Source organism: Phycodurus eques, chromosome 13 (assembly GCF_024500275.1).
Source record: "Phycodurus eques isolate BA_2022a chromosome 13, UOR_Pequ_1.1, whole genome shotgun sequence".
Lineage (NCBI taxonomy): Eukaryota > Metazoa > Chordata > Actinopteri > Syngnathiformes > Syngnathidae > Phycodurus > Phycodurus eques.
The window spans coordinates 3,016,590-3,043,136 of NC_084537.1; the positions used below are offsets into that span (position 1 = coordinate 3,016,590).

General features: G+C 45.0%; 1 protein-coding gene across 13 annotated transcripts in view; it reads right to left on the minus strand.

Annotated features, from left to right (window-relative positions):
- The window catches only part of depdc5 (DEP domain containing 5, GATOR1 subcomplex subunit), a 222,700-nt gene that overhangs the window by 91,837 nt on the left and 104,316 nt on the right, over positions 1-26,547 (minus strand). For all 13 annotated transcript variants that reach the window (XM_061695209.1, XM_061695212.1, XM_061695211.1 and 10 more), the window contains 2 exons: positions 10,113-10,269; positions 3,233-3,393 (listed from right to left, as the gene is read on the minus strand). In XM_061695209.1, the coding sequence (XP_061551193.1) occupies positions 3,233-3,393; positions 10,113-10,269 (318 nt within the window). The remainder of the gene's footprint in view (positions 1-3,232; positions 3,394-10,112; positions 10,270-26,547) is intronic.

The window sequence follows — 26,547 nt, forward strand, 5'->3', positions numbered from 1 at the left end:
ACTTAGTCGCTCCGACACAACAAACGCAGGCTCTAAATTTCTTGTTTCAATCTCTCCCGGTTTTGTTTAAATTTAAGTGGCACAAACCTTCAAGAGATGATAAAGGTAAATTTTTATGACTTGAAAAGGTTGGAAAATGTCTGTTTTTGTCTGTCTCTACGTGTGAAAAACGCGTTAACGCCTCGGGTTGAAGCCCCTGGCGGGAAACCAGCGTGTTCCCGCCTAAACAGGTTTGAAAGCCTTGGATTCAGCTGGCGCGCAAATCTTTAAACATTGGAAAATTCTAAAAGGTTGAGATTCCCAAACTCCGTGTCGAAGTTTAAAATTATCTAGAGGGATTTATATCCTGTAAGGCAAAGAAGAACATTGAACCGTGCTTGAGGTTCTTGATTCTGACTGGTTAACAGGACTCGGTTGCCAGGCTTAGCTATATCGTATTGCACTTGTTTTCTGTGTCGATCATGATTGGCTCTGCGTTTGTCCAGTATATGCGTGCGGCCCCCATTGACCCTCTAACACCTTCCTCTCCTACTTGTGACTGACGTTTTCCGAAACTTTTTCCTCATGCCGACTGTTTGGACAACGTGACTGACCCTGACTCGGGTTCTTCGGTCTAGCCTTTTTGTGTGACTAAATTACAACCTGTGTATGAAGGATTTTCTTAAACCAACATTATGGTGTGAAACTCGATGTTTTTATTTTTTAAAGTTGTTTGTCTTTATATACATACATACATATATATATATATATATATATATATATATATATATATATATATATATATATACACACACACACACACACACACACACACACATATATTCATATTATATACGTGCTGGAGCCGATCACAGCTGACTCTGGGCGAGAGGCGGGGTACACTCTGAACTGGTCGCCAGCCAATCGCAGGCCACATATAAAACAAACAACCATTCGCACGCACATTCACACCTAGGTTGGATAAAATTAGAAATGAGCTCATCAGAGGGACAGCCAAGGTTCGATGTTTTGGTGACAAAGTTAGAGATCAGACTTCGATGGTTTGGACACGTCCAGAGGAGAAATAGTGAGTATATTGGTAGAAGGCTGATGAGGATGGAGCTGCCAGACAAGAGAGCTAGAGGAAGACCAAAGAGAAGGTTAATGGATGTCGTGAGGGAAGAAATGAGGGCAGTTGGTGTTAGAAGAGGATGCAGCAGATAGGTTTACATGGAAAAGGATAACACGCTGTGGCGACCCCTAAAGGGATGAGCCAAAAGGAAAAGAAGATGATGATGTGTGGAGGAATGGGCCAAAATCACATCAGAAAGATGCATGCAAATAGTTTCTCCGTACAGGAGGCGTCTTGAAGCTGTCATTGGAAACAAAAGCTTTCGTACAAAGTATTAAATAAATACCAGTTGGCGTGTTCAATACTTTTTCCCTGTGTCATTTCACATTATTACACACAACTTAATTTCAGAGCTTATTTATTCTACTTTCTTTGTATGCATGGGTTACTTGGATATATATATATATATACACATATATATATATACATACATATACATATAAATATATATGTGCGTGCGAATGGTTGTTTGTTTTATATGTGGCCAGCGATTGGCTGGCGACCAGTTCAGAGTGTACCCCGCCTCTCGCCCAGAGTCAGCTGGGATAGGCTCCAGCACGCCCACAACTCTCGTGAGGATAAGCGATACAGAAAATGGATGGATGGATATTTTTATGTATTAATGTTGTCATGTTATGTACTGAACCAAAAAAGACAATCTCGTTTTTAGAGGGCCATGGGGATCCACAAGCATAATGAGGATTAGTTGTATTCTTCTGGATGGATTTGATGTTTTTGTTTGGAGATAGGGGAAAGAAGTGGAACTTCTAAGGAAACAACTTTATAGTCTGAGACACCATAGTCATACATTTTAAGGTTTTTTATGGAGGTATGGTCTGCAATAACCAGGTCAAGGATGTGTCCCTTATTGTGGGGAGGGGAGTTCATGTTGATTTATGTTCAAACAGTCCAGTGCTCGTAAAAATTCAGCAGCTTAACGACAGGAGAGGGTCTTGACATGGATGTTCAGATCACCGAGAACTATCGTATTTGGAGATATTGGGCAGAAGGTTAAGGGGTCTTGTATTTCTGGCATACAAACTGAGTTTAGTTTAGGGGGTCGATAGATAAGCAGAAGTGCTGTGGGGAACGCAGGAGAATCCCCTTCAAATGAAAGTTCTGGAAGAACTCGAGGAGACAGTTTGAGTTCATCCCTATAGCTAAGCAAACACGCCTCCACCACGGCCAGTATGCCATATACCCAAATGCAAATTGACACACTCACCTCAATATGCTCTACTCGTTGAGAAAAGTGCAGTCAGAGTTTGATCCTTCTGCAGATAACTACATAGGCAAGTGGACAGGCTACATCAGGCTGGTGCCGAGTTTCTGTGATGCACATCAAGTCAAGCCTTTTGTTCAGGATGTGGTCGTTAAGGCATGATTTATTTGTCAGTGATTGTGCATTTAATAGTTCCATTTTGACATTTGAAATGCTGGGGAGTCTTTGCCCGGGTTTGAGAAGATTAAAATCCACTCCATGTTTTCCAAACCCGTAGCATAGCGCTCTGATGATGTGTGAAGGTGTGACAGAGCAACCGGCTGACCAGATGGATGGAATTGAATTTTGGCTCCCATGCTGTAGGCAAGCAAACTTGCGCTGCTTGATGTTGCCGATACATTCTGGAATGAACCAATTGTTGCACTTCACCAGCCGTAAGGAAGAATAAGTCAGCTTGGAGGCAGCCATCAAGGATGTTAGTCTGGAGCTAGCTGCTCGCTCTGAACAAGATGACCAGAGAAAGAGCCAAATAAAAAGGGAGGATCCATACTAGGGCAGAAGAGGACGACACTCGGAGAAAGCAGATTCGTTGGAGGTTTGAAGGACAGATGGTAGACTGACCAAGGTTGGTGAATAGCATCGGCACCACCGGGTTTGTTTACTGGTGCCCACAATGGGATCACCACACAGATCGGAGAAAAATAAGGTAAAATCAGTTTAAAATGTTTTCAGGTGTCCAGAGTGTGGCAACTTTTGAATATTTTGCTACCAAACAAAGATATCACAAGAAAAAAAAAAAAATAAATAAATAAATTAATAAAGATAAAAATGAGTGGACTGCAGCCTATTTTATCAGATATGTATTTAATGGACAACACATTTATAAAACTTTGAATTACCTCTGGTGTATAAAGGACTGCTGCCAAGGGGAGTAGCTACAGAGGCTTGTCGTCTCCTCTTGTTAGATTGGACAATGATCTGGTAGCCCTGCATCAACCTCTGACAGACAAATTCTTCAAACACTTGAGCAGCATTCATCCCTGGCACTTCATCTTCTCGCCTACAAAGAATTAAGTCTTTAAATAAAAGTCACATAATATATTCAAACATGAACTTATAGTAGAGGAATATGCCTATTTAAAGGTGCCCTTGCATCAATATTTTATTTTTGTACAATCTTTTATCTGTAGAAAATTTGTTTCGTTTGATTGATCGACTCTGATTCTCAATAAATATCCATTATAATACTAAGAAACCACAGCGGCAGCTTAAAAACCCCATTGTGACACAGTAAAACTGTTCCGGCATAAAAGAGATACAGATTCTTCATTCTGCTTGACCAAACAGCCGAACAGGACAAAAAATAAAATATAAAAATCTATACAATCTTTTATGTGTCCTATCGGCTTCGCAAAATAATTTCATTTGGAAATGCGCAGAATGCCCTTTTCTCACCTCACATTTGATTTCTCAATATTTGATATGTAAATAAGCTTTGCTCTAATTGGATCACTGTTACTATAATTTAAATTTGTAAAACAGCTTTGCTCGGCTTGGTCCTTGGCAACATCAAGGCATCCAGCAGCTTGGGGCGGCCAAGCGTTTATAGCGAGGTTGCGTGAGGACCGTTCGATGTGGTCTTACTATCACTGTGAAGCACAATTGACAAAGCGTTGGCTTGTTGGCCAACCAATAGAGAACGTGAGCTAAAAAGGGACGTGGGTGAAAGTGAAGAGGTTGAGGTTTAGGCTCATCCCCCACTCCCAATCACTTGAACATTACGTTCAACGCTCACGTACAAACTTTGCTGTTTCATCTCCTGTTAAATTATAAATTATGAATATAGTGAAGTAATTTTGAAAAAAAAAAACATTTGTACAGTCCCCTTTTCAAGTGAACAAAAGTATTGGAACAGAAATTAAATTAACTTAAAGTGAACAATGTTTAATATTTGGTGGCATCACCCTTACTTGCAATAACTGCATCAAGCCTGTGACCCATTGACTTCACCAGGCTGTTGCATTCTTCATTTGAAATGCTTTTCCAGGCCTTTACTCCAGCCCCTTTAAGTTCTTGTTTGTTTCTGGGGTTTATTCCATTCAGTCTCCTCTTCAGGAGGTAAAATGCATGCTCGATTGGGTTAAGGTAATTGACTTGGCCAGTCTAAGACCTTCCACTTTTTCCTCCTGATGAAGTCCTTTGTTGTGTTGGTAGTGTCTTTTGGGTCATTGTCTTTTGGGTCATTGTCTTGTGGCATGATTAAACTTCTCCCGATTAGTTCAGATGCATTTTTCTTTAAATTGCCATACAAAATGGTTATGTAGGCTTCAGAATTCATTTTGCTGCTACCATCATGAGTTACATCATCAATAAAGACGAGTGAGTCTGTTCCAGAAGCAGCCATGCAAGCCCAAACCATGAGATTACCTCCACCAAGCTTCACAGATGAGCTTGTGTGTTTTGGATCATAAGCAGACCCTTTCTTTCTCCATAGTTTGGCCTTTCTATCACTTTGGTAGAGGTTAACCTTGGTCTTATCAGTCCATAGAACTTTGTTCCAAAACGTTTGTGGCTTATCTCTGTACTCCGTTGCAAAATACAATCTAAACGCGTTAACGCCTCGGGTTGAAGCCCCTGGCGGGAAACCAGCGTGTTCCCGCCTAAACAGGTTTGAAAGCCTTGGATTCAGCTGGCGCGCAAATCTTTAAACATTGGAAAATTCTAAAAGGTTGAGATTCCCAAACTCCGTGTCGAAGTTTAAAATTATCTAGAGGGATTTATATCCTGTAAGGCAAAGAAGAACATTGAACCGTGCTTGAGGTTCTTGATTCTGACTGGTTAACAGGACTCGGTTGCCAGGCTTAGCTATATCGTATTGCACTTGTTTTCTGTGTCGATCATGATTGGCTCTGCGTTTGTCCAGTATATGCGTGCGGCCCCCATTGACCCTCTAACACCTTCCTCTCCTACTTGTGACTGACGTTTTCCGAAACTTTTTCCTCATGCCGACTGTTTGGACAACGTGACTGACCCTGACTCGGGTTCTTCGGTCTAGCCTTTTTGTGTGACTAAATTACAACCTGTGTATGAAGGATTTTCTTAAACCAACATTATGGTGTGAAACTCGATGTTTTTATTTTTTAAAGTTGTTTGTCTTTATATACATACATATATATATATATATATATATATATACACACACACACACACACACACACACACACACACATATATTCATATTATATACGTGCTGGAGCCGATCACAAAAGTATTGGAACAGAAATTAAATTAACTTAAAGTGAACAATGTTTAATATTTGGTGGCATCACCCTTACTTGCAATAACTGCATCAAGCCTGTGACCCATTGACTTCACCAGGCTTGTGTGTTTTGGATCATAAGCAGACCCTTTCTTTCTCCATAGTTTGGCCTTTCTATCACTTTGGTAGAGGTTAACCTTGGTCTTATCAGTCCATAGAACTTTGTTCCAAAACGTTTGTGGCTTATCTCTGTACTTCGTTGCAAAATACAATCTGGCCTTCCGATTCTTTTTGCTAATGAGTGGTTTGCATCTTGTCATATGGCCCGTATATGTCTTCTCAAATATGCTGAAATATGTTGCTGCAGCATTTAGCTTTATGCTGCACACCAATGGAATACGTTCCCAACAGAAGTGACGTCAGCTCCAAGTGTGAATGTTTTATTAGTCCACGTTAAAAACTCTTCATTTTTCTCATGCTTTTTAGAGCATTTCCACTTTTAAATGATATTTCTTACAATTTTCCCCCCATGTTTATAAGCTGTTTTTAAATGCTTTTAATCATGTAAAGCACATTGAGTTACATTGTGTACCAAATGTGCTATATAAATAAATTTGCTTTGCTTCTCTCAAAGTCTTCTTCGAACAGTGGATTGTGATACCTTCACCCCTGCCCTGTGGGGGTTGGCAGTGATCTCACTGACTGTTGTCTCGGTGTTTCTTCACAGATCTCACAATGTTTCTGTCATCAACTGCTGTTGATAACCTTGGCCGACCTGTTCGATATCTGTTGCTCAGTACACCAGTAGTTTCTTTCTTTTTCAGGATATTCCAAATTCTTGTATTGACTATGCCCAATGTTTGTGCAATAGCTCTGATCGATTTTCCCTCTTCTCTCAGCTTCAAAATTGTTTGCTTTTCTCCCATAGACAGCTCTCTGGTCTTCATGGTTGCTGAACAGCAAATGCAGTTTTCACAGATTAAACCCAAAGCCAAAAACAAGCGCTATCTAATGTTTAAGCAATCAATCGAAAAAGCAACACCTGTGCAACTAGAAACACACATCAGTCACAAGTTCCAATACTTTTGCTCACTTGAAAAGTGGGTGGCTTCAAGCACAAGGTGCTCTGTCCTGAGTTGTTTAACATATAGATGGAAATACCATGAAAAAAAACCTGGAATTCTGAACTTTTCCCTTATAGTCATCTTCTGATCTGAAACCCAAATACCTTCAGTATACATCCATCCATTCATCTATCCTTCTACTACCGCTTATCCAAGGTCGGGTCGCAGGGGAAGTAGCTTTAGGAGGGAAGCCCAGACTTCCCTCTCCACAGCCACTTCCCCCAGTTCTTCCGAGGGGATCCCGAGGCGTTCCCAGGCAACCCAAGATATGTAGTCTATCCAGCGTATCCTGGGTCGTCCCGGGGTCTCTTGCCGGTGGGATGAGCCCAGAAGACCTCACACCAGGGAGGCGTCCTGGAGGCATCCTAAACAGATGCTCTTCTCAACGCGGAGGAGCAGCGGCTCGACTCTGAGCCCATCCCGGATGACAGACCACTTGTGACCACAGCTCCTTCTTTACCACAACGGACCGATACAAAGACACAAAGACCCGGAGAGAGCACTCCACCTTTTTCCAACTGAGGACCATGGTCTCAGATTTAGAGGTGCCGATTCTCATCCCACCCGCTTCACACGTGAACCGCTCCAGTGAGTGTTGGAGATCGCGGCCTGATGAAGCCAACAGAACCACATCATCTGAAAGAAGCAAAGATGAAATACTGAGGCCACCAAACTGGAGCCCAGCTACACCTCGGCCACGCAGAGAAATTCTGTCCATAAAAGTTAGGAACAGAATCGGTGACAAAGGGCAGCCTTGGTGGAGTCCAACCCTCACCAGAAACGAGTCCGACTTACAATGCGGACCAAACTCTGACACCGGTCGTACAGGGACCGAACAGCCCGTATAAGGAGATTCGGTACCCCATACTGCCGAAGCACCCCTCACAGGACTCGCCGAGGGACATGGTCGAACGCGTTTTCCAAGTCCACAAAACACATGTGTAACTCCCATGCACCATTGAGGACCCTGCCGAGGGCAAAGAGCTGGTCCACTGTTCCACGGTCAGGACGAAAACCACACTGCTCCTCCTGAATCTGAGATTCAACTTATCGATGGACCCTTCTCTCCAGCACCCCTGAATAGACCTTACCAGGGAGGCTGAGGAGTGTGATCCCCCTGTAGTTGGAACAGACACACCGGTCCGTCTTCTTAAAAAGGGGGACCACCACCCCAGTCTGCCAATCCAGAAGCACTGTCCCCGGTGTCCACGCGATGTTGCAGAGGCGTGTCAACCAGGACAGCCCTACAACATCCAGAGCCTTTAGGAACTCAGGCCGAATCTCATCCACCACAGGGGCCTTTCCACAGAGGAGCTTTTTAACCACCTCTGTGACCTCAACCCAAGCGATAGGAGACCCAGCCTCAGAGACCCAGACTCTTCCTTCACTCTTCCTCATGGGAAGGCGAGTCGGTGGAATTGAGGAGGTCTTTGAGGTATTCTCCCCACCGGCTCACAACTTCCCGATTCGAGGTCAGCAGCGCCCCATCCCCACTATACACAGTGTTGATGGTGCACTGCTTTCCCCTCCTGAGACGTCGGATGGTGGACCAGAATTTCCTCGAAGCCATCCGGAAGTCTTTCTCCACGGCCTCACCGAACACCTCCCATGCCCGAGTTTTTGCTTCAGCAACCACCAAAGCTGCATTCCGCTTGGCCAGCCGGTACCCATCAGCTGCCTCAGGAGTCCCACAGGCCAAAAAGGCCCGATAGAACTCCTTCTTCAGCTTGATGGCATCCCTCACCATTGGTGTCCACCAACAGGATTGGGGATTGCCGCCACGACAGGCACCGACCAAATTACGGCCACAGCTCCGGTCGGTCGACTCAGCAATGGAGGCGCGGAACATGGTCCACTCGGACTCGATGTCCCCTGCCTCCCCCGGAACATGAGCAAAGTTCTGTCGGAGGTGGAAGTTGAAACTCCTTCTGACAGGGGATTCCGCCAGACGTTCCCAGCAGACCCTCACAATATGTTTGGGCCTGCCACGTCGGACCAGCATCTTCCCCCACCATCGGAGCCAACTCACCACCAGGTGGTGATCAGTTGACAGCTCCGCCCCTCTCTTTACCCGAGTGTCCAAGACATGGACAAGCCGCAAGTCCGATGACACGACCACAAAGTCGATCATCGAACTGCGACCGAGGGTGTCCTGGTGCCAAGTGCACGTGTGGACACCCTTATGCTTGAACATGGTGTTCGTTATGGACAATCCGTGACGAGCACAGAAGTCCAATAACAGAACACCGCTCAGGTTCTGCCCAGCGGGAGCGCTATCCAGCACCCCCTCCAAGGACTCCAAAAAGGGTGGGTACTCTGAACTTTGGTGCATAGGCACAAACAACAGTCAGAACCCGTCCCCCCACCCGAAGGCGGAGGGAGGCTACCCTCTCGTCCATCGGGGTGAACCCCAACGTACAGGCGCCGAGCCGGGGAGCAATAAGTATACCCACACCTGCTCGGCGCCTCTCACCGTGGCCAACTCCAGAGTGGAAGAGAGTCCAACCCCTCTCTAGAGGACTGGTACCAGAGCCCAAGCTGTGCGTCGAGGCGAGTCCGACTATATCTAGTCGGAACTTCTCGACCTCACACACCAGCTCGGGCTCCTTCCCTGCCAGAGAGGTGACATTCCACGTCCCTAGAGCCAGCTTCTGTTGCCGGGGATGGGATCGCCAAGGTCCCCGCCTTCGGCCACCGCCCAGCTCGCACTGCACCAGACACCTATGGCCCCTCCCACAGGTGGTGAGCCCATGGGAAGGGGGACCCATGTTTCCCTTTCGGGCTGTGCCCGGCCGGGCCCCATGGCTGCAGGCCCGGCCACCAGGCACTCTACTTCGAGCCCCACCTCCTGGCCTGGCTCCAGAAGGGGGCCCCGGTGACCCGCGTCCGGGCAAGGGAAACCTGAGTCCATAATTTGTCTTCTTCATAAGGGGTCTTTGAGCCGTGCTTTGTCATGTCCCTCACCTAGGACCTGTTTGCCATGGGTGACCCTGCCAGGGGCATAAAGCCCCAGACAACTTAGCTCCTAGGATCATTGGGACACACCCCCCCTTACTGTCCATTTTAAAAACTAGTCTTAAAACACGTTTTTACTCTTCGACTTTCATCTTGGGTTAAGACTCAGCACCTGTTTTAGTGTTTTTGTTTTATTGTTTTATCTTAAATTGTTTTGAGCTGTGGTTGTATTTAAAGTGTTGTATAAATCAAGTTGAGTTTTAGGTTAGTTGAGTGTGTTATGCATAAAAAAGGGGGCTTTTTTATTTTGATGGATGGGTACCTTTAAGATGACTGCATATATAAAATGTATACATTTCTTCTCATTTATTTTTATTTTGCACACGAAAAGTCTAAATAACAAATTGGTATGATTGGGTCAAAGTAAATGTCTACAAACACCTCTCCAGATCACTGTGAGGCAGTAAGTCATAGCATCCCTCAGTGTAGTCACTTTGTAGCATTTGGCGGTCAGGGAAGTAGTCAGTGGTGAGGGGCAAGCAGGCCGGTGTGGTCAGAGATTTCCAGTCAACCCCCACTGTACAGCAGAAGCTGGGCACTGTCAGACAAATAGAGAGTACTGAGATCATTATATTAAAACAAAATGATAAATAGGTTAACCCAGCAAGAAAAAAACATTGAGCACTGAGTAAAATAAAAATAAAGGCAGTTAAACATGGTAGATTAATGGAAGATGGGTTTTACAGCATGAAGAGGAAAGAATATGAATTACAGTTTATTACAGTTATGTCCCCTTTAATCTGTATAATGGAAAATGCTTTCATACAAAATGTTGGGCTAGGGTTAATCTATGGATTGCCAACCCACAAATCAAGTGAGAAATTACACAATCAAGTCAGTCTTTTTGTGAGTTACCTCTATCCGTAAACGTGCATTGTGAATTTGGCGGAATTGTGACATAGTATTGGGGTGTCCTTACGCAAACGTTTCCCCACCGATGACTTGGCAGCTATGTCAAAACAAAAGCGAAGTAGCGCTGCAATGTTGGTAACACAAATTGTTAGGTAACAGCGTTATTACCATGAGCGTCAATCTTTTTGTTTTATTTCTGTGTGCGCATTCACGAGAATATGGAGTGTTCGCCAATTAAGGCACAGCAAAATGCCGGTGTGCCCGCTTTATTTACTTGGAAAACCATGCAGTTGGTAAATATTCACCAACGACAAGCTACATGTTAAATTTCATTACATATAGGTTTACATTTCAAGACATTTTCTCTTGTCCAGACATCAAGTATCTTATGTTTACAGTGAAGACCCTTTTCTCCGTTGAGAAAAGCCACATCAGCTACCATAGTCGTGGTCCCCCCTGCTCCCAAGCTAACACGAGGGCTGCCATGGAAGCGGAAAGCGTCCATTAACTCGGACTGTGTTATCCTAGCGATAGGAAACGTAAACCATGCAAACTTGAAGTCTGCCCTGCCTGGATTGTTCAAGAATGTGAACTTTCCAACCAGAGAAAACAATAGTTTGGACCAGGTCTGCACCAAAATACCAGATACAGAGACAACCCCCTGCCACATCTTGGTCGATCAGATCACATCTCACTGTCCTTGATCCCCTGCTTATAAACCTAAAATCTATAGACACAAACCATATGTAAAGACAGCTAAATTGTGGACCGAAGAAGCCCCAGCAGCCTATTTGCTTTGACTGCATTGAAACTACACACTCGGCCATATTTCCAAAGGCGACAGACCTGGAAACTCACACATTTTGTGTTCTTGTGGTTATTTTATAATACAGTACATAATTGTAAATATGGATTACTAGGAAAATTATTATGTGTATCAGTTAAAATCACTGTACAACCACACTGTCAAAGTATGGAATATATTTTGTTTTGCAATATAAGAATCCATCCATCCATCCATCCATTTTCTGTACTGCTTATCCTCACTAAGGTAGAGGACGTGCTGAAGCCTATCCCAGCTGACTCTGTGCGAGAGGCTGGGTACACCCTGAACTGATCGCCAGTCAATCACAGGGCACATAGACACCCATTTGCACTCACATTCAAGTTAGTTTTGCCAATTAACCTAGCATGCATGTTTTGGGAATGTGGGGGGAAACCGGAGTACCTGGAGAAAACACACGCAGGCACGGGGGAGAATTTGCAAATTCCACACAGGCGAGGCCAGATTTTAATCCAGGCCCTCAGAACTGTGAGGCAGATGAGCTAAATTGGTCACTGTGCCGTAATTAATAGTAGTAATACAGTAATTAAACTAAGTTTTGTGCTGGTTTGTGAGAGAAATTGAAAGCTTCTGAAGCTTTCTTTTGTTTAGGTCGTAGTTAACGGTGTTATTTGGTACTCTATTAAACGTCACTCAAAGTGATACTATATGGTTTTAATTCGACAGTGGCATAATAGCAGTACCGTAATGTAGCGACTACGCCTATGGCCAGGTTGTCAACGGCAACCACAAGAACTTTTGCATTCCTGCTTCCTGAACCTCAACTACCTGGTTTGTTGCCACAAGACACAGGAAACTTGGTATATATCATCTGGAGCCATAAAACTGATTGGAACTCTCCTCATGACTGGCACAACATGGTTTGGGAGGGGAAGGAAGTAATGACTGTTGAACAATGGAACACGATCACCCCCTAGTGGTGGTTGAAGACACTGTCAGTGGACATCAAAATGACATTGAAAAATCCCATGTTTGTCATAAACAAACAAACCTTCAGGAATATTCTAAATGTACGCCTTGATGTCTGTCATTAACTCATTTAATCCCAACCATTTTTCAAATGAGAACCCCCCCTCAGTACCGGCCATTTTAGAAGATTTTGACCGATCTTTCAAGGCACACAGAATATAGTGTTCTATGGCTATATAAACATGGCATCTACCACAAAGTTTCCATCTTTCCAAACAAACGAAAAAGTTTGTTTCTACCCGTTACCATTCTTTAGTAATATGCAGTAGAACATAGGTTGTATGATGCACTGCTGCCATCTAGTGTCCGTTTTTGTGGGGATTAAGATTTCTCTCAGGCCAAATCAGAGGAGTGACGTCAGCCCCTTCTGAAGCCTATGACGCACAAAAACGTAAAATACATAAAACTACGTCTTTGGGATTAAATGATCAAGTTCTAAGAGAAGTAAAACTATTTTTTTTGTATTAAATGGGTTAATGTCTCAGTTTTACAGGTCCAGACTTTGAGAACTGCTCCTCTTGATTTGAAGCCAAACAGTACGAAATGATGTTGTACTGAAAAATAAGTAGTTGATTTGCCAAAACTAAAGTTTAAAAAAATCATTCTATATGCTTGATCTATGAGTAAGAGTGCAAAGTTGGGAGTATTTTTGATTAATATATGATTTTTAAACCCATTTTAATAGGCCAAATTGTAGACTAAATTAAAGTCCATCCTGGTCGCCAGCCAATCGTAGGGCACTTATAAACAAACAACCATTTGCACTCAGATTAACACCTACGGGCAATTTCGAGTCGCCAATTACCACCATGCATGATTTTGGAATGTGAGAGGAAACTGGAGTAGCCGGAGAAAACCCACACAGGCAAGGGGAGAACATGCGAACTCCACACAGGCGAGGCCAGATTTTAACCCAGGTCCTCAGAGGTGTGAGGCAGATGTGCTAACCAGTCGGTCACTGTGCCGATAAGACCAAATAAATATAATATTCCACCACTGTGAAACCAAATGAAATTCCATTTGGATTCGGCCTGTTTATTCCGACTGATGTTTCTATATGCAGGATTTTCATTCAGTTTGGGCTTCTAAACAGACTATAATCGGAATAGAAGTCTCCATGTAAACCAGGCTAAGTCTTGCAGCTCTTCTTTCTTTATTTCAGACCCAGGGGGATTCATATCGCTGAGTAAAGAAAAAGTAGTAATAATAACAACAACAATAATACTGATTTAAGTTATCCATGTCCTTTCACCATCATGCCTGTTCTACTGTGTTGCGTGTTTTTGTTTGCACATTAAGGAAAAAAGTCCTGTTTTTGTTTTAGTTCCTCATGAAAAAAAAAGACCATCCAAACAATACGTTTTCCTCACATTTTTGAGATTGAAGGGTGAAAGCTGCAGCTGGCTACTAGTGTGGACTGAATGGGTGGCAACAATGGGGAAATGCCAGTATTTTTAGCCTGTAATGATAGCCTGTCAGCAACATATTATAAATCATTTCAATTGAAGATCTCTGGTCAACTGTTTAGATGTGATGTGATATATTCCGATGGGGTTTATACAGTACATGATGTGCACTACATTTGTGTGACATGCGCGGCTTGTCGTGAACGTCACGTCATTCATCAAGATGGAGGTCCGTCTGTTCAGCACAGTAGTTGGGATTGTTTCTTACATTTATTTAAAAAAAAAAAAAAAAAAAACGCTTGATAAAAACAAGACCTCCATCAGGAGCTGCCATATTTACGCTGTGCTTTAACGATATCACCGCGCTTTTATGTCGAGACAAAGCATGCCCAGACAGAGCTTTTCCCGGCTCGATTCCGAATGGCGAACATATACTTCTGAATAGTTTGGCAAAAGGAATATTCCGCCCCTGTGAAACCGAATGAGATTCCATTCGAATTCAGTTCCTACTGATGTTTTTATATGGATCATTTTCATTCAGTTTGAGCTTCTAAACAGACTATAATCGGAACAGAAGGCTCTAAACCAGGCTAGTTTTGCAGCTTTATTCTTTATTTCAGACCCAGGGGAATAAAGAAAAACTATTTAATAGAGAAACAAGAAAGGAAAGTATAACAACAACAATAATAAAAATAAAAATACTGATTTAGAAGCAAAATAAAATAAAATAAATTTAGAAAATGACGGGCCTTATTATTCATGATTTCAGAGGCATTAAAAAAACAATTTATTGTGATAGTTATTGGGAAAATATTTTGTCTTAAAGAAATTGTTATCGTGACTGGTCTACAATCAATACAGCCCTCACACACCTGCATAATGCTAACACTCATGTGAGGACCTATGTCACCAAATTATAACCACTTTATAAAATATCAGCTCTGTGTAATTTGTATTTTGCAAGCTGACCTGGATTTGAGACCCTGTGGTCATGAAGTCCTTTGAACGTCTCGTGCTGGACCACCTCAAGAGTGTCACAGGTCCCCTGCTGGACCCCCTGCAGTTTGCCTACCAAGCGAACAGGTCTGCGGATGATGCAGTCAACATGGGACTGCACTTCATCCTAGAACACCTCGACAGTGCAGGGACCTACGCGAGGATCCTGTTCGTGGACTTCAGCTCAGCGTTCAACACCATCATCCCTGAACTCCTTTCAACCAAGCTTCTCCAGCTCAGCGTCTCACCTGCCATCTGCCAGTGGATTTACAGCTTTCTGACGGGCAGGACACAGCAGGTCAGGCTGGGGGAGGCCACCTCATCCACACGCAGCATCAGCACTGGGGCGCCCCAAGGTTGTGTCCTCTCTCCGCTGCTCTTCTCTCTCTACACGAACGACTGCACCTCAGCGAACCCGACTGGACTTCAGGAGGCATCCTTCGCCACAGCTGCCCCTCGCGTTGTCCAGCTGCCTTGTGTCAACCGTCGAGACCTTCAAGTTCCTGGGAATTACAATCTCTCAGGACCTGAAGTGGGCGACCAACATCAACTCCGTCCTCAAAAAGGCCCAGCAGAGGATGTACTTCCTGCGGCTTCTGAGAAAGCACGGCCTGCCACCGGAGCTGCTGAGACAGTTCTACACAGCGGTAATCGAATCGGTCCTGTGTTCTTCCATCACAGTCTGGTTTGGTGCTGCTACAAAAAAGGACAAACTCCGACTGCAACGGACAATCAAAACTGCTGAAAGGATTGTCGGTACCCCCCTACCCACCATTGAGGACTTGCACGCTGCCAGAACTAAGACAAGGGCGTGCAAAATCCTCTCGGACCGTCTGCACCCCGGTCACCGGCTCTTCCAGCTCCTTCCCTCAGGTAGGCGCTACCGATCAACGCAAACTAGAACTAGTAGACATTCCAACAGCTTCTTCCCTCTTGCGATCAACTTCTTAAACACCTAACCTATAATTCCATTACAACAAGCTGGCAATTTTTTGACTTGAGTTCGTTGTCACATTTCTGTGGGGCCAATTATGTATTACTCGTGCACTCACTGCAGTTGTCTCGCAATGCTGCACTATTTGCATATACTGGCCACTCATGCCAGAGTAGCATCTGCTCCATTTGCACACTGATTGAGGAGTATCTGTAACATTTGCACAACCAACATTGTCCCAGATGATCGCACTACTCGTCACTTTAAACCGCATACACTCCTTGAAGTCTCAGCGCCCTTTGCACAATGGTCATTGCACCGGACTATTGTAATATTAGTCATTCGAACTGCTCTAAGTGCTAGAGGACTCTGCATCTTTTTGCACAATTGTTTTTTGTCAATGTCTTTATGTCCCCAAAGTGTTCTGTAAATTGACTGTCTGTTGTACTAGAGCGGCTCCAACTACCGGAGACAAATTCCTTGTGTGTTTTGGACATACTTGGCAAATAAAGATGATTCTGATTCTGATTACAACAAGCAGCAACTCAGCTATCAAATTTAACCTAACATACACTTACTGATATGAGGATTTAGCAAGTTCGTCAGCCAGCATTTGTGGGTGCCTCTTCAGATGACTATGTATAAAGCTTGGCTATTGTAATATTTGTAAAAGGCGAAAGGTAGGTCCAAAATTGAAAGTAAATTTAAAATGGCGGACTTACTGTTGGGTTTAGAGTATGGCTTTAAGAGATTTTTTGTAGACTTTGGGCAACATATGCTTCCCAATTTTACAGACCAAGGTGAAAATATACAGTCCGGACTGCTTCACTGAAAATTTGTGGGGGGTGCGACTGACCCATGTTTTTGATATTGCACTGTACTTTTTACTTTTACTTGAGTATTTAGGTGAAGGATCGATACTTTTACTCTGTTACAATGATCGACATGCCGTTCGCTCCTCTTATCCATTCATGCATGTGCTTGTCTATTTTTAGACTACATCTCGACTTTCGCATATGGAACCCGTTGCGCCAATCAAACGTGAACACTAATGTCATTTGACTCCAATTCACTAATCAGACGACACAATGCAGTCGCATAACCACACACGTAGCCATCGCAAGCCAATCAAAATGACTCATTTTGGAAGAAAACAAAAACAGCCACACGAGTGTGTTTACAGACCAAAAAACAACAGCTCTGTCATGCAGCTCTTAAATTGTGACTGCCCAAACTTGAATATTTCAGCCCACTTCTAACTTGAGAAAACACCTTCCGGTAAGTTTTTGTTGTTGTTTTGGCAGTGGATGTGGCAAATTAGCGCACGTATGCATGCACGCACGTATGCACGCACGCACACACGCACACACACACACACACAATCACTAAATCTGGTCAGCAAACAGCTTCATCGTTCCGCCCTCTGCACTTTTGACATCTTAAACTCTTCTGGGAAGGTTTTCCACAATTTTTGGGAGTGTGTTTATTGGAATTTATGACTATTTATCCAGAACCGCATTTGTTACATTACACACTGATGTTGGACGAGAAGGCCTAACATTTAGTCGCCGCTCTAAGTTATCCCCAAGTGTTCTACAGGGTTGAGGTCAGGATTGTGCAGGCCAGTCAATTTCATGCACATCAAACGCTCTCATTTACAGTATGCCTTTATGAACCTTGATTTGTGCACTGTTGCACAGTCATGGTGGAACAGCAAGGGGCCATTTGCAAACTGTTCCAAAGTTGGAAATGTCCAAAATATTAGTCCCTGAGCTCCAGTGAAAGTAACTGAATGCTTCACCATAACAAGAGATTTTGGACAGTCAAACAGTTTGGGCATTACCCCTTCCTTTTCCAACATCCCTGTGCATCAGTGCACAAAGCAAGGTCCATAAAGACATGGATGAGAGAATTTGGTATGGATGAACTTGACTGTCCAGCCATTCCAGCCCTCAACCCAATAGAACACCTTTGAGTGGACAGTGAACCAGGTTTTCTCGTCCAACATCAGTGTGTGTGACCTCACGAAAATGATCCTGGAAGAATGTGCAAAAATTCCCATAAACTCACTCCTCAACCTTGTTGAAAGCCTTTAGACAAGCGTTGAAGCTGTTACAGCTGCAAAGAGTAGATACATCATATTAAACCATATGGATTTAGTAAGGGATATTACTTAAATTTATATGTAATTCAAGGCAGCTGAGCCAATACTTTTGGCCATGTAGTGTATACCTCCAAATTTTGGTAGACCTAGGAGAGCTACGGAGCCATTTTCAAAAACATTCTCCAAAAAAAAAAAAAAAAAAACTGTAAAATGACATTTTTGCCAGGCTTGATGTGTTAAAGTTTCATGATTTTGTGTGCATGTTTATGAAACACGTCATTTCCTTGTGCCAATAGGTGGCACTATTAGTACGATTATTTTTCAGAGATGCATTTAAGTGTGGATTGTCAACAAGTGTGTGAAATTTTGAAAAGATATGAGCATCTTTAGTCAAGTTCCAACAGGTTTTGATGTCACGGTAAAATCATCATTTGCTATGCTGCCATGGCCACGCTTTCTGCCAAAAATGTCAATTTTTTTTATTTCATTTATTTATTTTTACTTATACTGGTTATACTGGTTGGACTTTTTGGCCTTAAATCTAAGCGGTATGTGTGGAGAAAACCAGGCACTGTTCATAACCTGTCCAATACAGTCCCAACAGTGAATGATGGTGGTGGCAACCTCATGATGTGGGGGTGGTTTTCAGCTGCAGGGACATGACGACTGGTTGCAATCGAAGTAAAGATGAATGAGGCCAAATACAGGGATATCCTGGACAAAACCCTTCTCCATAGTGCTCAGGACCACAGACTAGGCTGAAGGTTCACCTTCCTACAAGACAATGACCCTAAGCACACAGCTAAAATAACAAAGGAGTGGCTTCAGAACAACTCCGTGACTGTTCTTGAATGGCCCATCCAGAGCCCTGACTTAAACCCAATTGAGCATCTCTGGCATCCCAACCTTACATTAATACATTAGTACATTAGCTTTTTAGCATTTTAATGATTTTAGCAAATCCCCTCCCATCGTCACCTTATCGTGGTGGAGGGGTTTGAGTGTCCCAATGATCCTAGGAGCTAAGTTGTCTGCAGATTTTTGCCCCTGGCAGGATCACCCATGGCAAATAGGTCCTAGGTGAGGGACTCGACAAAGCACGGCTCAAAGACCCCTTATGATGCAGACAAAAAATTGATTCAGGTTTCCCTTGCCCAGACGCGGGTCACTGGGGCCCCCCCTTCTGGAGCCAGGCCTGGAGGTGGGGCTCGAAGGCAAGTGTCTGGTGGCCGGGCCTGCACCCATAGGGCCGGCACAGCCCGAAAAGGGTAATGTGGGTCCCCCTTCCCATGGGCTCATCACCTGTGGGAGGGGCCAGATGGGTTGGGTGCAGTGCGAGCTGGGCGGTGGCCGAAGGCGGGGACCTTGGCGATCCGATCCCCGGCTTCTGAAGCTGGCTCTAGGGACGTGGAATGTAACCTCTCTGGCAGGAAAGGAGCCCAAGCTGGTGTGTGAGGTCGAGAGGTTCCGACTAGATATAGTCGGACGCGCCTCCACGCACAGCTTGGGCTCTGGTACCAGTCCTCTCGAGAGGGATTGGACTCTCTTCCACTCTGGAGTTGCATTCGGGTGGGGGACGGGTCCTGACTGTTGTTCAGAGTACCCACCCTTTTTGGAGTCCTTGGAGGGGGTGCTGGAGAGCGCTCCCGCTGGGGATTCCATCGTTCTGCTGGGAGACTTCAATGCTCACGTGGACAATGACAGTGAGACCTGGAAGGGCGTGATTGGGAGGAACGGCCCGCCCGATCAGAACCCGAGCGGTGTTCTTTTATTGGACTTCTGTCACGGATTGTCCATAACAAACACCATGTTCAAGCATAAGGGTGTCCACACGAGCACTTGGCACCAGGACACTCAAGGTCGCAGTTCGATGATCGACTTTGTGGTCATTGGACTTGCGGCCACATGTCTTGGACACTCAGGTGAAGAGAAGGGCGGAGCTGTCAACTGATCACCACCTGGTGGTGAGCTGGATCCGATGGTGGGGGAAAATGCTGGTCCGACATAGCAGGCCCAAACGTATTTTGAGGGTCTGCTGGGAACATCTGGCGCAATCCCGTCAGAAGGAGTTTCAACTCCCAACTCCGACAGAACTTTGCTCATCCCCACTATACACAGGGAGGCAGACTTCCGGACGGCTTTGAGGAAATTCTGGTCCACCATCCGGCGTCTCAGGAGGGGGAAGCAGTGCACCATCAACACTGTGTATAGTGGGGTTGGGGCGCTGCTGACCTCGACTCGGACATTGTGAGCCGGTGAGGAGAATACTTCAAAGACCTCCTCAATTCCAACGACACACTTTCCCATGAGGGAGCAGAGTCTGGGTTCTCTGAGGCAGGCTCTCCTATCTCTGGGGTTGAGGTCACCGAGATGGTTAAAAAGCTCCTCGGTCGCAAGGAGTTCCTCAAGGCTGTGGATGTTGTGGGGCTGTCCTGGTTAACACGCCTCTGCAACATCGCGTGGACATCGGGGGCGTGGACATCGGGGACAGTGCCTCTGGATTGGCAGACTGGGTTGGTGGTCCCCCTTTTTAAGTAGATGGACTGGAGGGTGTGTTCCAACTACAGGGGGATCACACGCCTCAGCCTCCCTGGTAAGGTCTATTCAAGGGTGCTGGAGAGGAGGGTCCGTCGGGAAGTTGAATCTCAGATTCAGGAGGAGCAGTGTGGTTTTCGTCCTGGCCGTGGAACAGTGGACCAGCTCGACACCATGGCAGGGTCCTTGAGGGTGCATGGGAGTTCGCCCAACCAGTCTACATGTGTTTTGTGGACTTGGAGAAGGCATTCGACCGTGTCCCTCGGGGGGTCCTGTAGGGGGTGCTTCGTGAGTATGGGGTACCGAAACCCCTGAAACGGGCTGTACGACCGGAGTCAGAGTTTGGTCCGCATATCCGGCAGAAAGTCGGACTCGTTCCCAGTGAGGGTTGGACTCCGCCAAGGCTGCCCTTTGTCACCGATTCTGTTCAGAACTTTTATGGACAGAATTTCAAGGCGCAGCCGAGGCGTAGAGGGGGTTCGGTTTGGTGGCCTCAGTATTGCATCTCTGCTTTTTGCAGATGATGTGGTTCTGTTGGCTTCATCAAGCCATGATCTCCAACTCTCACTGGAGCAGTTCGCAGCAGAGTGTGAAGCGGCGGGGATGAGAATCAGCACCTCCAAATCTGAGACCATGGTCCTCAATCGGAAAAGGGTGGCGTGCCCTCTCCAGGTCGGGGAGGAGATCCTGCCCCAAGTGGAGGAGTTCAAGTATCTTGGGGTCTTGTTAACAAGTGAGGGAAGAATGGAACGGGAGATCGACAGGCGGATCGGAGCAGCGTCTGCAGTGATGCGGACTTTATCGGTCCGTTGTGGTAAAGAAGGAGCTAAGCCGAAAGGCGAAGTTCTCGATTTACCAGTCGATCTACTCTCACCTATGGTCAAGAACTGTGGGTTGTGACCGAAAGAACAAGATCCCGGATACAAGCGGCCAAAATGAGTTTCATCCGCAGGGTATCCGGGCTCTCCCTTAGAGATAGGGTGAGAAGCTCGGTCATCCGGGAGGATCTCAGAGTAGAGCTGCTGCTCTTCCACATCGACAGGAGCCAGATGAGGAGGCTGGGGGATCTGATTCGGATACCTCCCCAGTGAGGTATTCCGGGCACGTCCCACCGGGAGGAGGGGGAAGAGTGAGGCTACAGGGAGAAGATAAAGCGAGGGTGGAGGACTAAATACTTGGGGTCAATCGTCCAGATCAATGGCGAGGGTAGTAAGGAAGTGAAGAAACGGATCCAAGCAGGTTGAAACAGGTGGAGGAAGGTGTCGGGTGTGTTATGTGACAGAAGAGTCTCTGCTTGGATGAAGGGCATAGTTTACAAGACAGTGGTGAGGCCAGCCATGATGTACGGATTAGAGACAGTGGCACTGAAGAGACAACAGGAAGCAGAGCGTGAGGTGGCGGGAATGAAGATGTTTAGGTTCTCTCTTAGAGTGACCAGGTTAGATAGGATTAGAAATGAGCTCATCAGAGGGACAGCCAAGGTTAGATGTTTTGGAGACAAAGTTAGAGAGAGCAAACCTTGATGGTTTGCACACATCTCGAGGAGAGAAAGTGAGTATATTGGTAGAAGGATGATGAGGATGGAGCTGCCAGGCAAAAGAGCTAGAGGAAGACCAAAGAGAAGGTTGATAGATGTAGTGAGGCAAGACATGAGAGAAGTTGGTGTTAGAAGAGGATGCAGCAGATAGGTTTACATGGAAAAGGATGACACGCTGCAGCAAACCCTAACGGGACAAGCCAAAAGGAAGAGAAGTTCACAGAAAAGAAACATGGACAATTGGGGTTTAACTGGCACTAAACAAGCCTGTCTTTATTAGGCTTTCTTGGGTCGAGTAATTACGCCAGAGGGCAAATTCATACCACCCAAATTAACATCAGTGTAAAGCAGTGCAAAAGTTAACATTAAGTGATATTTTTGGGCCGTTATTTCCTATTGTTAAAAAAAATATGACAAACTGAAGCACCATTTGGCAAACTGCCAATGGAAAAGGCCTTGTAGAAATGATAACGTCACTCAGACAAAAAGAAGCTTCTGCATACAACACAGACTTCACGACATACTGACGGCTCAAGACCATACCCTCAGACTGGACGAATAATGCCATGTTGAACAGGGACCTGAGAAGTATACAGACTACCTGGACAGGTGGAGACCTAAACCATATTGAATCAATCTAAAAGTATTCAAAGGACTCCAACATATTAAAGTTTCATCACATCGCCGGCCAACACTCATTGTAGTATTCTGGACTTTGATCATCAACCAATGACAAGCTACACTTCAGCCAGCATGAGGTCCTGACTATAGAATCGCCTGAAAATTGACTCATTTCAATCCAGTTTGGAAGAACAACAACATGAAATCGATGTTAAATGTCTCAAACAATTTTGTGTTGAGTATGGCCTTACAGATTTCTGGTGTTCTTCCCTGGGAATATACCAGCAAAGACAAAGATGTGAGACCTTGCAGCTGATTGGCAAAGAGAACTTTCCCCTGGTTTGTGCAGTGCGGACTGCTCATTTAGATTCAGCTAAGTATAACATGCACCAAACCACCCAAAAGTCAGATTTGTTAGGAAAAGGACACCGTTATAGCACGCTGTCCTTTATCTCCAGGGGGTAATGGGTCTCACAAGCTGTGAAGTATGTAGTTAATTGCCATATCTGAATAGCTTCAGGCAGACAGTTCTAACAAGAGAAAGGTTCAAATGACCCCTTATTCAGCATTAAAAATACTACCTTTGGTACCTAGTCCAGTAACACCTCCTGGTTTCCGTCTGAAATGTAGTAATCACATCATTCTGATCATCCTTAAAATGGTTCTACACGTTCATTGGAGTCCAGCTGTGTTGTATTATACTGATTGGACTTTATTAGGAAAGCCACACACCTGTCTATAAGACCTTACAGCTCACAGTGTATATGTCAGAGCAAATGAGAATCGTAAGGTCAAAGGAACTGCCTGAAGAGCTCAGAGACAGAATTGTGGCAAGGCACAGATCTGGCCAAGGTTACAAAAAAAATTATGCTGCACTTAAGGTTCCTGACCGTCAGGCCAAACTGAGCAATTGGGGGAGAAGAGCCTTGGTGCGAGAAGTAAAGAAGAACCCAATGATCACTGTAGCTGAGTTCCAGAGATGCAGTCAGGAGATGGGAGAAAGTTCCAGAAAGTCAACCATCACTGCAGCGCTCCACCAGTCAGGGCTTTATGGCAAGAGTGGCACGAAGTAGACACATGAAAGCCGCATGGAGTTTGCTAAAAAAAAAAAAAAACACCTTTAGGACTCCAAGATGGTGAGAAATAAGATTGTCTGGTCTGATGAGACCAAGATAGAAATTGTTGGCCTTAATTCTAAGTGGAATTTATGGAGAAAACCAGGCACTGCTCATCACCTGTCCAATACAGTCCCAACAGTGCAGCATGGTGGTGGCAGCATTACGCTGTGGTGTGTTTTTCAGCTCCAGTTACACGGAGACTGGTTGCAATCAAAAGAAAGATGAATGCGGCCGAGTACAGGGATATCTTGGACAAAAACCTTCTCCAGAGTGCTCAGAACCTCAGACTGAGCCGAAGGTTCACCTTCAAAAAAAGACAATGACCCTAAGCACACAGCTAAAATACAGTCGGAGTGGCTTCAGAACAACTCCGTGACTGTTTTTTAATGGCCCAGCCAGACCCCTGACTTAAACCTAATTGAGCATCTTTGGAAAGACCTGAAAATGGCTGCCCACCAACGTTCACCATCCAACCTGACAGAACTGGAGAGGATTTGCGAGGAAGAATGGCAGATGATCCCCAAATCCAGGTGTGAAAAACTTGTTGCATCATTCCCCAAAAGACTAATGGCTGTATTAGCGCAAAAGGGTGCTTCTACTAAATACTGAGCAAAGGGTCTGAACACTTATCTTTTTTTAATAAATCTGCAAAAATTTCAACAATTAAGTTTTGTTTTCTGTCAATACATTGCTGTGTGTACATTGAGGGAAAAAATATTTTAACAAATGGCTGCAATATAACAAAGAGTGAAAAATTCAAGGGGATCTGAAAACTTTCCGTACCCACTCTATGTTACGGTAAATTACTAATATAGCTCGTATTAATTTATTGTTACAAAGCAGGCGGCCTGTTTTCCTTTCTGCTTATTCCTTCGGGGGTGTCGCTCTTTCTCTCCCTCTCTCTCTCTCTTTCTAATGTGCTTTTTGCCAAGAATGATAAGATAGCTTCTTCTCTTCTTCCCCCTCCCTTGCTGTTCTGAATAGCTATGTGCATCCCGGTGGCATGGTGGACGACTGGTTAGCATATCTGTCTCACACTTCTGAGGTCCTGTGTTCAAATTCATCCTCGCCTGTGTGGAGTTTGCATGTTTTCCCCATGCCTGAGTGGGTTTTCTGTGGGTACTCTGGTGTACACCAACATTCCAAAAACATGCATGGTAGGTTCATTGAAGACACTAAATTGCCCAAAGGTGTGAACATGGGTGCCAATGGTTGTTTGTCTTTCTGTGCCCTGCAGTTGGCTGGCGACCAGTTCGGGGTGTGCCTCGCCACTCGCCAGGGATCGGCTGGGACGGGCGCCAGCGCGCCCACGACCCTAGTGAAGATAAGCAGCACGGGAAAATGGATGGATGAATTATTCCACATGCATTTCCATCATTGATGTAATATAACGGAAAAACATGACATTTACTGAATCCGCCAAACCGTCACAAGTGGGGAAAATATCAGTGTGCCCAATAATAACAGACATCACTAGAGCCCCCAGTGAGGGAAAATTAACTACAACACGAGCCGACATTTGGTGGTATTGTGGGGACCGCAACTTGTATGAATATCTACCCCAACTGGGCTGCCACGTGCGGCAAGGTTTCCCTATTGTCTCCCATACAGGTGTTTGACATGGATCAGTTCCTTGGGGTTGAATACAGACGCCCCTCAACAATGCAGGTACGATCCAGATGATGGGAGCCCGCTGTACAGACGCCATTGGAGGAGCCCGCAGGGTACCAGATGAGTATAAATTGGTGGACCAAGGCTTCAGTCAATCTTCATTTGGATAACCCTGAATAAGAATGTGGATAGAAATAATTGACTGACCAACTACACCAGAGATGGTTCCAAGCCATACATGCACAACTTTTAGCCACATCCCTGGTGGCATATCAGAACAGATTGGCCTAAGATTATCTGTTTGCAGAAAGGAGTGGGGTATGTGTCATGTTTGGCGACAATTGCTGTACTTTTATCCCAAACAAGAACGCCCCAGATGGAAGGCTATCTATTGAAACTCCACACTCCTCTCATCATTAACAACACTGCTCTAATTTGAGTAGTCATCAGGTGTAAAGATGCTGGGGCAAGGGGTCAGGGTGTAATACACTGGTCAACACTTTAGGTTCACGAATTCCCAGCCGTGACCAATGGGAGAAGAATGCTCTTGCAGGTTGTAATGAAGCTGGCAATATGTAAGGGAGTTTATTCTTTCTATACAAAGATTCAATAAGTCATCATCAGGTGGGAGAGCAATTGTACACTTGTTGTTCAGTTTGTACCATTTGGAAGTCTGGAATGGCCGCAGCTCACAGGTGGCACTCTCAGCATAAATGATCGAGAGGACAAATGCTTTCATATCCGCTCTGACTTCATCTTGTAATTCTAGACTGTCACCACTTGTCCCAGGAGTTCTCTTGCCTCAGAATTGATTACCTTCTCCAATACCTTCTTCTCATGCTCATAGAACCCTGATGTGCAGTCACATGGAGAGGAAAGATGATACCTGCAAACTTTTCCAAGAGCATGGCACGGCAGTTGAGGAACGCATGCTTGTCTTAAATCAGGAGATCACCTCTGACTTGTTGCGAGAAAAACAGCTTGGACATACATGTCTGTGTCCTCGCAGGATAGTACAACTGGCTCTCACCTTTGCATAGGCTCAGCACCATTGTATTTGCTTCTGGATGTCTGAAGACACAGTCCTCATTTGCTATGCCCTGGGAACCTGTTTTTGGGCTTGGGAATAACATTGGGGCCTTTTGGATGTTTTGCTTCCTGACGATCATGCTCATCATGGTGGATGCTGAAGGGGAGGTCATACATGTCATTGACAAGGATGATGAGGTATACATGAGATCTTGGCTAAAATTTTATCCAAGTCGTCACCCCAGTGGTAGTCTGAACTG